Raw genomic sequence first — 15,430 nt, 5'->3', positions numbered from 1 at the left:
TGGGACGTTTTGACCGGCAGATGTGGTCAGACATTGCAGATTACATAGCGCTCATACCTGATGCTTCCAAAGCTGACGCACTACAGATTCTCCGCGATGGTCAAAGGGCACCGGAAGAAATCATCGATTGTGCAGTCGATATAGCTAACACAGGTTTCCGCCTCCTGGCAAGTGCGGCGGCACTCCGACGGCAAGGCTGGCTGAAGTCCACCTCCTTCCGGCAGGAAGTTCAAGCCAGAACACTGGATATGCCATATGATGGAGAATCATTATTCGGATCCCATATCGATGATGCCCTTGAGTCCATCAAGAAGGACACCGATACAGCGAAGTCCTTGGGCACGCTACAATTTCGTAAGCAGTCCTTTGGAGGTGCGCGCGGACACGGCACTACTTCCAACTTTCGAGGTGGGCAGCAATACCGTTCCTACAATCAGAGCGGCCAACGTTACACGCCCAATCAGCAGTCTCGACAACAACCCTCCAAAACATACAGAGGAAAGTCGTCCTATCGTGGCGCAAATCAAAAACGTCAATGACTCTTGCCACTCTCAAGCTGTTGGAGGACGAATCTCTCTGTTTTATTCCCAGTGGTCCTCGATCACCTCGGACCGCTGGGTTTTGAACATTGTCAAACGGGGTCATTCCCTGGAGTTCACAGAGATTCCTCCTTGCACCCCACCTCAAGGCCCACCTCCTCCACATCTCGAGGAGCTTTACCATCAAGTCCGTCTTCTTGTGTTAAAAGGGGCAGTCGAAGTGGTCCCGAAACATCTAAGAGGAAAGGGTTTTTACTCTCGTTTTTTCCTCATACTCAAGAAGAACGGGGATTGGCGTCCTATTCTGGATTTGAGGACACTCAACCAGTTCCTAAAGTCTCAAACATTCCGTATGCTGACGCTCCTGGAAGTCCTGCGTCTTCTATCCAGCGAGGATTTTATGACTACCATAGATCTTCAAGACGCGTACTTTCACGTTCCAATAATCGAACAACATCGCCAGTACCTACGTTTCAAAGTGGGACCAATACATTTTCAGTTCAAAGTTCTACCCTTCGGACTACGTTCAGCTCCTCGTGTATTCACGAAGGTACTGGCCCCGGTGGTGGCACACCTGCGTCTACAAGGAGTTCAGATCTTTCCCTATTTAGACGATTGCCTTCTCAAGTCTCAATGCCACCATCAGCTGGGTCGGGACACGCACCTTTGCCAGCAGGTGTTTCAATCTCTGGGGTTGACCATCAACGTCGAAAAGTCACAGTTTACACCTCTGCAGACCAGATCCTTCCTGGGGGCGATCCTAGACACGCAGCTCTCAAAAGCGTTCGTCTCAAACGAGCGGCGTCTGAAGATACTTCGTCTGGTCTCACTCATTCGACGAAAACAGTCCGTTTCTGTTCGGACGTTAAAGTCATTCTTGGGAATGGCTTTGTCTTGTATCGCACTGATCCCAAATTGCAGGTTGCGCACCCGTCCTATTCAGGAAGAACTGGACTTACAGTGGCATCAGGTCTCCGGGTCCTTCAACGATCTAGTTGCCGTCACAGCCCGCATGAAAAGGAGCCTATTTTGGTGGGCGCAGCCTGCGAATCTGGAAATGGGTGTGTCCTTCCTCGATCATGCTCCAGACCTTACGCTGACGACGGACGCCTCCTTGGAGGGGTGGGGCACTCACCTCCAGGGCCTCTCCATCAAGGGCAAGTGGTCGCCGACGCAGCGCACGTGGCATATCAACAGGCTAGAATTGATGGCGATCTTTCTAGCGCTCAAGTCCTTCCTCCCAGTTGTTCACGGGGAGTCAGTGCTAATCCAAACGGACAACACCACCAGTATGCACTACGTGAACAAACAAGGAGGGACCAGGTCTCCACCTCTGTCCCGCTTGGCCCAGTCAATCTGGGATTGGGCTCTGCGCCATCACATCACCTTGACAGCGGTCCACCTTCCGGGCGTGTCGAACCTCCTGGCGGACTCGTTGAACAGGTCCACTTCCTCAACACACAAATGGGAACTGCCCCAACCGACTCTGGATCATGTGTTCCGCCAATGGGGTCACCCAGATCTGGATCTCTTTGCCACGCCAGAGAAGCGGAAATGCCCGTCGTATGCAAGTTGGCATCCCCACCCAGGGTCCTGCGGGAATGCCCTTTTGATCAACTGGTGCGATCTATTCGCTTACACTTTTCCGCCGCTCCCATTAATACAGCGGGTACTGTGGAAGATGCGGAGGCAGCCCTGCCACATCCTGATGATCGCACCTCGTTGGCCCAGGCAGGCATGGTTTACGGAACTGCTTCTAATGTCCCAGTGCGAGCCCATTCCTCTACGTCCTCGTCCAGACCTACTGACCATGGACAAGGGTCTTGTGTGTCATCCAGATCCCTCGACGCTTCAATTGTGGGCATGGAACCTGAGCACCTTGACTTCGCGGACTTGAACATATCCCAGGAGTGCAGAGACATTCTAGCTCATGCCAGAGCTCCGTCTACCATCAAGACTTACAAACTTAAATGGAAGCGTTTCTGTCTTTGGTGCGCTTCAGCCAATATCCATCCCATCCATTCCACTCCTGAGCAGCTCCTTCCATTCTTTTTAAGCCTCGCTCAGTCAGGACTCTCTCATTCTACTCTGAGAGTTTTCTTAGCTGCAATATCTCGTTTCCGGCATGATGGCTCTTCATCCCTCTGTTCATCACAAGTTATACGTCAATTTTTCAAAGGGCTTTTCCGCAAGTTTCCACCTGTGCGTCGCCCTCCGCCAGCTCGGCACCTCAATGTGGTATTATCTCAACTTATGAAGTCACCATTTGAGCCTATCCATAAGGCCAATATCAAATTCATCACCTGGAAGGTTGCACTTCTTCTGGCCTTGACCTCATCTCGTCGCGTGAGCGACCTTCACGCTTTCACTGTCAAACCACCTTATCTACAGTTCAAACCTACCGGAGTGGCACTTCGTACCAACCCCTCTTTCCTACCTAAAGTACCTACGGATTTTCATTTGAATGAGCCTGTGTTCCTTAAGACTTTCATTCCGGACCCAAAATCTCCGGCGGAGCAGCGCCTCCATTCTTTGGACATCAAGCGATGTCTTAAATATTACATTGCAAGAACTGCCCCTTTCCGCAAGTCCGACCAACTATTCATTGCATACGGACGACTGCGCAGGGGACATCCAGTTTCCAAGCCGACTGTTGCCCGGTGGCTTTCGTCAGCCATTGCCTTCTGCCACCAACAAGCGGGCAGACCATTACAGTCTTCAGTGAGGGCTCATTCTACGAGGGCAATGTCTTCATCCACCGCCTTGTTTGCTGGTGTGCCACTTCATCAGATTTGCTGTGCAGCGACATGGTCCAGCAGGCACACCTTCACCAAACATTACTGTTTGGATGCCATCAATGAAGCGGATACCGCAGTGGGACAGGCAGGGCTACGCCATCTTTTTCAGTAAGGTGAGCCTCTATTCCCTCCTCCATATTATTTCCTGTGATTGCTTTGATGTTATATGACTGTATTATTATTATTATTATAGTACTGTCTTGATTTCTTCTTCATATGCTTAGCAATCCCAGTTCTAGGAGGTTACTGCTTTCTATTCTATTCAAGCATGTGAATCTATGAAAGACACCCCTAATACTGGGGAAGAACAATTGTTACTTACCTGTAAACAGGTGGTTCTCCAGTATTGGTGTCTTTCATAGATTCACATGCGACCCACCCTCCTCCCCTCAGAGGCTCTCGTCTCCTCATGCACTCTTAGTTACTTTGTGCTACGAAAATCTGAGGGCTTGAGCTTCTGAGGAGAAGGTTCTAGAGGGTGCTGACGCCTGATTGGCTGCAGTTTGGACTAACATAATGACACTAATGTGCTACAAATGGTTTTTTCTCTTTACCTTGCATTCCTATGTAGGAATCGTTTTTAGAGGATTTCAGTTGTATTTCCTTTCTTTTTTCTTGTATTATATTTATATATATATATATATATATATATATATATATATATATATATATATATATATATATATATATATATATATATATATATATTTAGCATTATTGCTATTTTATTTACCGTGGGACTCCCACTTCGCCGACGGGGAATATTCAAGCATGTGAATCTATGAAAGACACCAATACTGGAGAACCACCTGTTTACAGGTAAGTAACAAGTGTTCTTGTTTAGGAATACAATATACATTAAAATTGCTCATACCTGCCTCCCCATCCACTCCTTTTGCTTTGGGGACCTGGAATATTTTGAACTGTCTCATCCACATGCGAAAGAGTTGGTTATTAGTTGTTTTGGCAGCAATGACAAGGGCGATGAGTGGTGCAAGCTGCAGTGGCCTCCTGGTCAGGACCCTGGCACTTAATATTTTACAAATTAAGCACTGGTTGACTACTGATACTTATGTTGCTCTCTCGTCCGGGATCACTAATAGCTTTCTGTTCCCTCCTCCAGGTATTGGGCTTCGCTGCGCAATCTCGTGGTCTCCCTTCTGAGCTCCATGAAGTCCATCATCAGCTTACTGTTTCTTCTTTTCCTTTTCATCGTCGTCTTTGCCCTCCTAGGAATGCAACTTTTTGGAGGACAGTGAGTACATTCTTTTGTCGATTGCTGTATTGTGTGATTAGTTAAATTGTAGCTCATGGGGAAACGTTCAGAGGGGAATTGTAGCAATGTTTCTTTGCCTGGAGCTCAGAATCGCCCATAACATTTGAATGAAATTGATGGTGTCTATTCCTGGAGATAAAAAAAGAAAGGATGGATGCCACCAGGTTCAAACTTTGAAAAAATATTCACATTGAAATTAATTGGTGTGTTGTCGATTCACTAGCCACCTTACACCTAATTTTCACTTGGACTTACTCTACCCACTTCTCGCCCTACCCAGTCGGCGAGCCTACAGAGCCAATCAATTTTATTCCCATTATTTGTCCGGACCACAGTAATACTGTACAGTCCCCCCTCTCTGTACATGGTGTTTGTCCGGGCACCTCAATCTACATTTGCCCGGCTGAACGTGGCTGAGATCATGCCTCCTACGTGTATCAAGAGAAATTGTCTGGTGAAGTCTGCATTCTCCTGCATTACCCAGCATACCTTTGGCATGGGCCTTAGTCTTATCACCTGTGATCCCCCTAGGGGTTGCAAAGCAGAAAAGACTGGAAATCACTGGATGGAAAATGCATAAACAAGATACACAAGCCTTATGTGATCAGCTGCTGGGTCGAAACCGATGACTGAAAACATTTCCTGGAACCTACTTCCTGCAACACTCGAGTGAAAAATTGGGAAAGGCGCATTTAAAAAAACAAACAAAATAGCCAGTCAGAAGTGAAGAAACAAGAGAAAAATCCTAATTGAATGAACGAGAGACAGTGATACGAGAGACACCACTGAAAAAGTTACATTGTCCGAAGAAGCCGTTTCTTACAGCCTACTGATAGGCTGGCACACGAGGTAGTGCATTGTCAACCAGGTTCTCCGGGTCAAAATGTAAAGTGACAGCATTTTTTAGAAGCCCCTTTTCCATCCCTTGCATTAATAACTAACAGGGAACCGGTGAAAGACTGCACAAGAGTGTACATTTTTCACATTCATTTTCATTGAAAAATGTTTTTAAATATGGTCTGTTCAATTGATGGCAATGTTTTCTTGTAAAAGCTGCATCAGTGTCCGAAAATACAAGTTAAGATTGCACACAAGTTATGGCTTTTACTATAGTCTTATAGCCTGCCCTAGCGGGCTATACCGGCCATTAAAGGCCAACTCCAGCAATAAAAGACTGGAACAAGGGAGCGTGTCTTTAATGGCCGCTATAGCCCGCTACGGAGGGCTATAAGTCTATTAAAATATTCCACCCCTAGAGGGCAGAATGTTGTAAATAGTAAAATAAAGGACTCACAGAGCCTGAGGGTTTGAAATCACCTTGGGCTCCATGAGGCCTTTGTTCACAGCAACAGATGTGATCAAAGGCAAACATTGGAATGTTGATTCTCCGGGCTTCTACCAGCCATGAGAAGCCTGGAGCACTCCATTGTCTTCAATGGAGCCCCACCATGCCAGTGTTCTAATATAGCCTTATAGCTCGCCATAGAGGACATACCGAATATCAAAGTCCCGTTCCAGCATTAAAGGCATGAGTCAAAGACGAGGGCCTTTAACAATGGATCAGGACTTTAAGGCTGGTATAGCCCAGCTACGGAGGCCTATAAGGCTATTAGAACATTCTGCCACTAGAGGGCAGAATGTTCTAACAAATAAAACAAAGGCCTCATGGCACCCGAGGGGTTTGATATCCCCTCGGGCGCCATGAGGCCTTTGTTCGCAGTAACAGCTATGAACGACAACTTTGGAATGTTGGAACTGCTGGCTTCTACCGGCCATTAGAAGCCCAGGGGCATCCCATTGTCTTCAATGGAGCTCCCAACATGCCAGTGTTCTAATATAGCCGTATAGCCCGCCGTAGGGGGCTATACTGGCCATTAAAGGCCTGGTCCAGCATTAAAAGTCAGAGTCAAAAACGAGGGCCTTAAACAAGGGAGCAGGACTTTAATGCTGGTATAGCCCAGCTACGGAGGCCTATAAGGCTGTTAGAACATTCCGCCACTAGAGGGCAGAATGTTCTAACTAATAAAACAAATGCCCTACAAAGCCAGAGGAGATTGAAATCCACTCAGGCTCCGTGAGGCCTTTATTTGCGGCAAAAGCTGTGAACGACAACATTGGAATGTTGGAGCTCTGGGCTTTTACCGGCCATTAGAAGCCCGGAGCACGCCTTTGTCTTCAATGGAGCTCCCAACATTCCAATTTTCTAATACAGCCTTAGAGCCCAACGTAGCAGGCTCTATCGGCCATTAAAGGCCCGCTCCAGCATTAAAGGGCCTTTCACAAGGGAGCATGCCTGTAGTGGCCGGTAGAGCTTACTACGGATGGCTCTAAGGCTATTAGAGCATTCTGCCCCTAGAGTGGAGAATGTTCTGATTTGTAAAACAGAGACCTCACGGAGACCGAGGGGGTTGAAATCCCCTCAGGCTCCATGAGACCTTTGTTAACAGCTGTTGCTGTGAACAAACATTGGAATGTTGATGCTCAGGGGTTCTACCCGCCATTAGAAGCCCGGAGCACTCCATTGTTTTCAATGGAGCGTTCAACATTCCAATGTTCTAATATAGTGTAACATCGGAAATAACTTGTTTCTTGACAGAAGGACACCAATAATCACATTAGAAAAGTTTTCTAAAGAGTCAGTAGCAAAGTATACAGATTACAGTGAGCGAGGGCACTTTCACATCTTTGTTTTGGTGTAATGTTTATATATACACTTGGGTCAATGAGCAATGTAGTACGTCACTGCGGTAAGGGTCCTTTTGGTGACCCCCTGAGACCTGTATTCCATTCACAATGTTCACAGGTGAAGTAAAGGGCTAGCCTCGCACTAGGAAAAGTAAGGGGTTCTCCTCTAGTCTCCGGCAGGGTCAAAATGTGGCTGCTTCCCTAATACCCGAGAAAATACCCATGATCTGTTTCTCCGACCTTGGCCGAAGCGGGGGGTGGGGGGGGTTGATGTTTCTTGTATATCACTAACAGAAGCTATTGTTTAATACAAGATGCTCATATCTTACTCAGGTACTTGATCCATATTGTTAAGCCTGCTACAGATACAAATTGCAGATGTTCCTACGAATCTTGAAGGTGTGTAGTGGAGGTAGAGTCTTTATAGCAGTAGCTCCCTTGCTACTAAAAGTACTGCCGCTCGACATCCGAGCAATTACTCTTACCATTAGTAACTAGAAACGTAATTGTTTCGGTTTGCTTGTAAGTAGGTGGTATCTGTATAGTGCAAACCTAGGCAGGCAGTGGAGTTCTGTGTGTAGGGGCATATGTATGCAGTGAACAAGTGATTTGAGAGGTAGCTGGTTTGTGGACCCTTACTATTTCATGACGTGGTGTTCTTTGAAACAGTGCATCTGCAGCACTTTCCTGTACTAAAGATGAGAAAGGCTGAAGTGGACCTGGTGGATACAGGGCTGTTGTTTAGGATCCTGGATGCAAAGATGCCTAATCGTTTTGTATGCCAATTGTGTGTGCTGCTTTGGCACCAAGTGACGAGTGGATGCTGTAGACAAGATGCCGTACAAATACTTTATATATTATAGCATAGTTATTGTTGCGTATTTCTGTCTAGTAAATTGGAGAATCTTTTCCTGTCACTTCTTACTAGTGACATTTGACAGAGTCATCTCAAACGTGCCTGAGGTGTATGAGTTGCTAACAAACATTATTAACTTTGGCAAGATTGTTTTTTTTTTGCATACAGCAACACAAAATAATTTGGGGCTCAATAAGAGCTGAGCTCCTCTCTGTAATAAAAGCTATTATACGTCTGGCGTATGGCCCTGTCAAACATTAAGATGAGTGACAGACAGGTTCTTGAAAAAATGACTTGCACATACTAGTTGAGAAAGCAAGAATGCAGTGTCTGTTCTCTAAGGACATTAGCTTTTCATGCTGTCAGTAAACACGAGAAAAACACTGGCAATGTGTTATTTACGCAGAGAGAATGTCACAACCCAAAGGAAATCCTGTCAGGAACAATATCACAGTGAACTTTTTTAATCAAATGGTGCGATGGATGTGTCGAAAGTTGCCTTGGACGTAGGGTCAAAGTATACCGAGGAATCTTAGACAGCAAATGTAAAACACGGAGATCTACTCTGGACCCAAACCATTATGCAGCTCAATATAATTCAGAACAAGCTAATGAAGCTAATGCTTGAGAGTCCTCATGACAATGGTCTTCATAGAAATAAATCAGGGCTTTATTGTTGTGAGAAATTGGGTTGAGGGGGGTAAAAACCTACTCAAGCAACCGCCACAATCCTTGTCATGGAGACCCACAAAAAGTCACCAAATGAACCTCTGCTTATACCTCTAGTAGCTTGGCACAAAAGCAGTCCATCTGTAAAGTATTTATGCAGCACACACACAGTAACAAAGTGAAAACACAACTTGTATTCAAGTGTATTCATAGAAGTGCACCTGCACATAAGTGTAATTCCATACTTTTGTGCTATTCACCATTCCAAGTCATGATTTACTCTTGAGTGTGGACTTATGATTCCACCCTCCCAATTCAGAAGGTGACTGAATTTTGGAGCGTAACGTTACTACTAGTAACTTTTCACACTTAAGTGGAAGAGGTGTGGCGCCGCGGCCAGGGCGACTGACGCTGGAATCTGGGGACCACGGTTCGATCCCCGGCTCCGGCGGCAGGTTAGCCCAGCACCATGTGACTCTGGGCAATAGCTCGCTTAATCTTCCCGACGGCCCCCCAGCGCCTAGAGACCCTTACGGGTGATTGTGCGCTTTACAAATGTGGACTTTACTTTTTTACTTTACACTTAGGGGCCCATTACGATGTCGGGCGGATTGCCACCGCCAGCCTGGCGGGGGCAATCCGCCCTACATCGTTGCATTAAAGACCCCCCGCCATATTAGGATGGCGTGGGGGACATCGGCGGATGGAAAGACCGTCTGCCGCTTTTCCGCCCCGGTCGCCTGGCGGCCGGGGCGGAAAAGGAATAATATGGTGGCGGTGTCTATCAGACACCGCCAACCATATTATGATGCCCTTCCTGACATGCTTTTCCATGTCGGCAATACCGCCACGGAAAGGCATGCGGAGACTCCCTGCGGGGGCCCATTGCGGGCCCCCTTGGAGTCCGGGGGGTTGGGGGTGCACATGGGGGGTACCTATGGTACCCCCCCGCATTTCAAAGTGCAACATGGCAGGCACCGCGCGTTGCCTCTCATGTTGTGCTTTGAAATGCACAACGTGCATTTTTACCATTGCGGCGGGCGGCGCTTTCTGCACCGTCCGCCGCAATGGTAAAAATACCGGACGTGCCCGCCTGTGTGGCGGGCGCACCCTAATGCTCAAGGCGGGACCGCCGCTCCTATGGCAGGCGGTCCTTTTTTGCACGAGGATGGCGGACGGGCAAAGTCCGCCCGCCATCCTAATGTCCCCCATAGTTTGTGAACTCTGCCACTGTTGCTGAGATCTTATGCAAAAGTATAGGGAAATTAATAACGTTTATTATTCATTAAAACAATTATTAAAAATATTTTGGTATAAAATATAGACATAAAATAATTGTAAAAATCTATTGCCAACAAACTAATAAAATAAAATGTTTCAGCATATTATCTCATTAAATTAAATGTGTATTAAATAATTAACTAATTTAAATATATTTATATAATTTTAAATATTGGGGCCTATATACAAATTGAATTTTATAGTATGTTTAGTAGTACTACAGTAGTACTACTAACGTAATAGAAAATGGCATTCACTAACCAACATACTGAGGTCTACGCCTTCGTCTCTTTTATGTGCAGAGATCTCCACTCCGTCTGCAGAGATCTTCGCACATGTATGTATACGTTCTAGTAGTAAGTGTGGGAGGGACAGAGGGGAGTGGCTGGGGAATGGGGAATACTTACTGATAAAGGAAAGGGGTTTTGTGAGGAGTTAGGAGAGGTTAAGAGAGAGCTAGTAAGGGGTTTAGGGAAGGAGCTGCACCCACACACAGAAGTTTAAATCCTTTGCTGAGCAGAGACCTAACAGTGGAATCTTCTTTTGAACAGCACCTAACAACTAGTACCCCCACAAATAAGTAAAAAAGAAAACCCCCTAATTAATCAATGGGTCGTAGTGTGCACACCGATTTGCACCCACTGCAACAGTGCTGGTTCCCTCAAGAACTCAATACATTAACTACAACAGCAAGGGTGCACCACCACATTTAGCATACTATCTAAAATGTCTAATGATTCACAAAGGATGACATTCCTCAATTTGATATTCTTTATTTCAAAAAACACGGTTGAAGCACCATAAAGCCAACGCATTTCGTCCCAACAGCGGGACTTCTTCAGGGCTTATACAAGTGATATAGGTTTCAAGGGCTGATGAAGACACCAAGATCTAAGATATGGTCCGTTGATGGCGTGAGATTGTCTCCTTATATGGCGTGAGATTGTCTCCTTATATATAAGAGGAAGATAATGAATGCATTTAGTCCAAAGATCACAACTAATGTGCTCCAAATTATGCTTCCAGATGTGGCCAGGTGGATTTATATCCGCTACTATTTATGAGAAGTCGGTCTATAATAGGACCGCTGTGCAAAGTTCCATAACACCCGACCGCGATGCGTCCTCCAGAGGCCTTTGCTGTTCACAGTTCATACAGGCAAAAAAGGACCCAAAACAGTAGTAAATGTACTCCAGCTCAGAGTTGGATAATCCAGCACCACATTGCTGGTACCCAGATGTCATGTTTATCCAGTATTTGGGTGTCTTTCATAGATTCACATGCCTGAATCATTCCCCGTCGTCAAGACGGGAGCCTCCGGTATATATAAAAGTAATGTCCTATAGACATACATAGAAAAGAATAGGCCTAAGGGTCTCACCTTAGTGTCCTATCCACGTCCTTATGTAAAAAGGACCACAACAGAGTAGGCCCAAGGGTCCCACCTTGGTGGCCTATCTGTGTCCTTTTGTAAAAAGGACCAAAGTAAAGAGAACCAACCAATCAGCTACCACCTCCTTCTAGAACCTTCCTGTCAGGAGCCCAAGTCTCTCAGATTTTCTACCGCACGTTGTGCTAGGGAGTCTCCACCTGAGTTCTCCTCAGGAATCTCTTTCTTACTTCAAAAACCGAATTTCTTCAACTTCTATCATCATGGCTGATAGCCAGAAAAAAGGTTTATTTAGAGCCTGTTCCTCCTGTGGGAAGAAAAGGCTACATGTAGAGGATAAACATGAAACCTGTTTATATTGCCTCTACCCTCAACATCAAGCCAAAGACTGCAAGATATGTAGGACCTTCTCCAACAAAACCCTCAAGGACCGAGAAGGACGCCTACTACTCTGGCTCAACAGGCTGAAGGACAAAACGGACGACTTGGTGTCAGAAGGTGAGAGTATTTCTGGCATGTCGTATTTTTCCTTGAAGAGGCCAAGGGTTACTTCCCCTAGCCCCTCAGACACCCCTCCTACGAAGACTTCCAAAAAGTCCTCAGAGGGCAAAACCCCAGTGTCTGGCAAGGATCTTCCTGTCACCAGGAAGCAGCCGCTGGTTTTGACGACGACGACAGCGTCGATGGTCTCTTCAGCGCTAAAAACCGTTTCGACGTCGACGACGACAGTGTCGACGACGGCAGCATCGTCGGCCACCTCCTCGACGAGGACGACGCCTTCATCATCGGCGAGTAAGCCTGTGCCGTCGACCATCCCAGTCACTCCATCGATGACGAAGATTCTACCGTCGACGAAGCCCATCTCGTCGACGATGAGCATTCCGTCGACGACGGTTAAACCGTCGACAGCGGAGAAATTACTGTCGACGAAGGCAGCGTCGACGAGGACACCGTCGACGGGGACACCGTCGACGACGGGGACACCGTCGACGACGGGTAAATTACCGTCGACGAAGGTCATTTCAACGACGGCACCGTCGACACAAGCGTCGACGACCGTAGGGACATGGAAAGAGTCTGAGCTGCTGTCGCATGCCATGGATGCCTTCCCACCTCAGACATCCCATGTGATTGTCAAGAGTACGAAAAAGCCAATCACGCCAGTTCTGACGTCGCCCAGTAAGGTGCAACAACTACCTCCAGCCTGCCTCTTTCAAGGTGAAGAGTCAGAGGAGGAGCTATTTACTCAAGCCACTAGCCCTTCAGACTTGGTGCTTAAGTGCCAAAGCACAGAGGAGGAGCCGGAGGAGGAGGAAATGGAACAGTCAGTCCACACTCAAGTGCCCACACAGGTTACACCAATGGTGTGCCTACCAGCATCCATTGTGTCAGACCTACAATTCCTCATTAGAGACTATAAGGAGCGGTTTCCGGAGAAACCAACTACGCCTCCACTTCCAGCCGCACAGGCTCCTACTCCTCTGCCTCGACACAAGCCACCGCCACTGGTGCTTAGTAGAGACCAGGAGCCAACACAAGACGTTCACTCGTCTGACGACGAGGACAGGGACCAGGAAGAGGGCGAGGTCCGTGACGACGAGTCAGACCCAGATGCAGACCAGGACTACGTTACACATTCTCCGGCCTCTCCAGAACCACAATCTTCGGAATCACCACCCGCAGACATCGGGGGATTCCATAATCTGGTAGAGCGAGCTGCCAAACGTTTCCGTATGTCAATGGAAACTCAGGAGACTGAATGCTTCCTTTACGATTTCAAGGAGCCCACTAAAAAGACAACCAGGTCAATCCCCATCATTGACTTTATCTGGAAACAAGGCAAACAACTAATGCAAACGCCAGCTTCAATCCCGGTGGTAGTGCCCAGGCTCGATAAAAAATACAAGGCAACCTCATCGGCGCCAGCATGCCTCACAGGTCACCCTAAGGCAGACTCTGTGGTAACCCAAGCGGCACAGAAAAACTCGCGTAATCCAGCATCGCCTCTGTCCACGCCACCTGACAAGGAAGGCAGAAAACTTGATACCATCGGCAAACGTTTCTCCACCACGTCGGCCATGACAGTGAAAGTGGCGAATTCAATTGCACTTCTGGGCCGGTACAATCGTCAGCTCTGGGCAGACATTGCGCCCTACCTATCTAATCTGCCAGAAGATTTAAAGGAGGAGGCTCATTCGCTTTTCTTAGAAGGCCAAACATCTTCCTCCGAACTCATTGACTGCGCCATGGATGTCGCCATGACTGGCTTCAGGCAACTGGCAGGTGCTGCCGTACTACGAAGACAGGGTTGGCTTAAAGCCACCTCTTTCCGCCAAGAGGTGCAAACGAAAATCCTCGATATGCCCTACGACGGCCAGCATCTCTTTGGCGAGAAGATTGATGAGGCCCTCACCACCATTAAAAAGGACACGGACACTGCCAAGGCTCTTGGAACTCTGCAATTCCAGAACCAGTCCTTTCGTGGGAACAGGGGAAGAGGACAATCTTCATATAGGGGTTCCTACCAGAATAGGTCTTCCTATTCGTACAACCAAAACAAAACGCAATTCCAACCGCGACAAAACCAACAAGGACGCCAGACTTCCTACGGCAAGTCAAACTATAGAGGAAAAAACCAAAAAAGACCCGCTGGCAACCGCCAATGACTCGTTTCAATGGCCAGTCCATCCACCATCGCATTTTTTACAACTTGGAGGGAAACTCACATACTACCTAAACAACTGGCAGAAGATAACAACAGACCGGTGGGTTCTCCATCTCATTCAATTCGGACATTCTCTAGAATTTGTCTCAATTCCCCCAACAACACCACCTGGCAAACGGTCCCACAGGCACCTACGGTTGCTTCTTCAGGAAATTGCTTCTATGCTCCAAAAGGGAGCGATAGAGAAAGTTCCACAAGCCCACAAAGGGAAAGGTTTCTACTCCCACTTCTTCCTGATCCACAAAAAAGGGAAAAAGTGGAGGCCGATCCTCGACCTCAGAGCACTCAATGTGTTCCTAAAGAAACAATCGTTCCGTATGGTAACGCTCCAGGAAATCCTGGGACTACTGGAGGAAGGGGACTTCATGACGTCCTTAGACCTACAGGACGCCTACTACCATATTCCTATAGGAAGTACCTAAGATTTGCGGTAGCAGGACAACACTACCAATTCCGTGTCCTCCCGTTTAGCCTAAATCTGCTCCACGGATATTTACCAAATGCCTCTCACCTGTGGCAGCCTTCCTTCGTCAACAAGGTCACCAGGTCTTCCCATACCTAGACGACTGGTTGGTAAAGGCACCATCTGCGACCGCCGTGGCCACATCCTCCAGCGCCTGTCTGAATGTTTTCCACCGACTAGGCCTGACCCTCAACCGCGAGAAGTCGGCACTGGAACCCACTAAGGTGATTACATTTCTTGGAGCGACCTTGGACACGGAACGAGTCAGAGCCTTCCCCTCTCAGGAAAGAAAGGTCAAACTCATCTCCCTGGCCACGTCAGTGGCGTCACGGAAGACTCTGCCTGTCCGCACCTTCAAGTCCCTCCTCGGCATGATGTCTTCATGCATCATGCTCATTCCCCACTGTCGCCTGAAAATGCGCCCTCTCCAGGAGGAACTAACGAGATAATGGACACAAGCTACGGGATCATTCGAGGACCGCATACATGTCACTCGAACCATGGTCAACCACTTACAGTGGTGGAGATCGATCAAACACCTGTCAAAGGGACTACCGTTCCTGCTTTCAGCAGAGCCACACGTAATAACAACGGACGCATCCCTAGAAGGCTGGGGAGCGGTCCTCCAAGAACTCCAGATCAACGGCAAGTGGACGACACAGGAAACCAAACTCCACATCAATCTACTGGAGTTAAGAGCGGTCTTCCTAGCTCTGCAAGCATTCCTTCCACGCATTCGAAACTCCCC

The 15,430-nt window shown here is 47.5% G+C and overlaps 1 protein-coding gene across 1 annotated transcript in view; it reads left to right on the top strand.

The window, feature by feature from the left end:
• CACNA1A (calcium voltage-gated channel subunit alpha1 A) overlaps positions 1–15,430 on the top strand; it is a 1,120,700-nt gene that overhangs the window by 437,984 nt on the left and 667,286 nt on the right. The window contains exon 14 of the mRNA XM_078685323.1: positions 4,461–4,592. Coding sequence (XP_078541449.1) covers positions 4,461–4,592 — 132 coding nt within the window. The remainder of the gene's footprint in view (positions 1–4,460; positions 4,593–15,430) is intronic.

The sequence above is a fragment of the Lissotriton helveticus genome, chromosome 1_1 (assembly GCF_964261635.1).
Source record: "Lissotriton helveticus chromosome 1_1, aLisHel1.1, whole genome shotgun sequence".
Lineage (NCBI taxonomy): Eukaryota > Metazoa > Chordata > Amphibia > Caudata > Salamandridae > Lissotriton > Lissotriton helveticus.
The sequence above is the reverse complement of the archived record's forward strand: the minus strand, read 5'-3'. Positions and strand labels throughout refer to the sequence as shown.